Genomic DNA, 1,599 nt, shown 5'->3' on the forward strand with positions numbered 1-1,599 from the left:
GTTCTCTGATTGGCCCGGCTAAGAATCTGCCAGCGAAATCCTTGTCCATAGGAGAAATCCCAGAAGGAGCAGAGAAGGGAAACTAGAATTGAGCAGAGCTGCGTAGGAAGGCAAGAGCCAGGCTAAATAATCAAAGGAGTTCACGGCAAGAGGTTTCATGCAACTAAGTACAAATACTTTGTTATCTTACTTAAGTAGAAATTTTGGTTATTTATACTTTACTGATGTAACTATTTTTCAGCCTTTTACTTCAACTTCTTACATTTTCAAACCATTATCTTTATTTTCTAATCCTTACATCTATTTCACTTCTGCTTGTTTTCATTCTGGCTTGTCATCATTTAAATAAAAACTATCGAGACGTATGGCACCTCCCGAAACGAGTGAATTTAATTGTGTTTCACAGAGAAGTGTATCTGACATCCTATCCATCACGACACAAATCACGYCACACTCCAGCATATCGGACGTATGCAGATGACCGTGCACGGTCACTTGAAAACCAATTCTTATTTCCAGTGACGACCTACTCAACATTGCAATATAAAATTATAGTCATTAATACCTTTACAGAAATAGTTTTTGTGGAAGTGGGGTTGTGCACTAGGGCTAAGCTTTTGATTTTTCCCTTACATCACTTTTACTTTTGTATTTTAAGTTGTTTTAGAATCAGTATTTTTACACTTTTGCTTGAGTAAAAAGCTGGAGTGAACACTTCTACTTCCAAAGATGTATTTTTAACCCCAAGTATCTATACTACTTGTTTAATGAATACAGTTGACTCCTCTGTTTATGGCCAAATGTTCAGCAAAATTGTATGAAAGAAGGTAGAATCCTGCAGATAGTTATAAATCCCTGTTACTCCTCTTTGTTTGAGCTCATTGAGGTGTTTAAAGTCAACCACACTCATTCTAGTTAAAGGYTGTCAGAAAGTGTGAACCCAGGAAAACAATTGAACTTGATTCATTTGAGCTGGACTCAAATACACAGTAAAAGAGCATTAGTGTTGCTCTGACACTCAGGGAGGTGTGTGTGCGCGCGCGCGTGCGTTAATAAAGACATGTCCACACACGCACGCAGAGAGAGAGAGAGAGAGAGAGAGAGAGAGAGAGAGAGAGAGAGAGAGAGAGAGAGAGAGACTGATCACGTACCTTCCAGACAGCAGGTCCGCCAGAGGCCGGAGTGCGTCATCACCTCCTCGTTCTTGCGGCTCGTGTCGTTGTCGCCGCTGCTCTTCACGCGGCAGACCCCGCGCGAGTACAGCCAGTAGTCGGTGCCCACGGCGATGGTCATGAGGCTGAAGGCGGCGAACGCGCCCACCGTCGTCACGAGCATCTGGATGCCGCGGTCACACATTAGCATCTTCATAAAGGCGGCTCCTCCTGGGTGCCTTTAATGTCTCCCCCCACCTCCTCCTCCTCCTCCTTCTCCTCCTCTTCTTCTTTTTTTTTTAATATCCCGCGAGATTTGGCAAAGGAGTGGGGGTCAGAGTGAGAAGCTGAGGGAACCGCTCAGAAATATGAATATTTGGAGTTAAAGGCTTTTGTGCGTGTGTGTGTGTGTGTGTGTGTGTGTGTGTGTGTGTGTGTGTGTGTGTGT

At 43.8% G+C, this 1,599-nt stretch overlaps 1 protein-coding gene across 1 annotated transcript in view; it reads right to left on the bottom strand.

Moving 5' to 3' along the window:
• cacng3b (calcium channel, voltage-dependent, gamma subunit 3b) overlaps positions 1–1,592 on the bottom strand; it is a 25,275-nt gene extending 23,683 nt beyond the window's left edge. The window contains exon 1 of the mRNA XM_014006921.1: positions 1,152–1,592. Coding sequence (XP_013862375.1) covers positions 1,152–1,368 — 217 coding nt within the window. The 5' untranslated portion in view covers positions 1,369–1,592. The remainder of the gene's footprint in view (positions 1–1,151) is intronic.
• Between the last annotated feature and the right edge of the window lie 7 nt (positions 1,593–1,599).

The sequence above is a fragment of the Austrofundulus limnaeus genome, unplaced genomic scaffold (genome assembly GCF_001266775.1).
Source record: "Austrofundulus limnaeus strain Quisiro unplaced genomic scaffold, Austrofundulus_limnaeus-1.0 Scaffold38, whole genome shotgun sequence".
In the NCBI taxonomy this organism is placed as follows: Eukaryota; Metazoa; Chordata; class Actinopteri; order Cyprinodontiformes; family Rivulidae; genus Austrofundulus; species Austrofundulus limnaeus.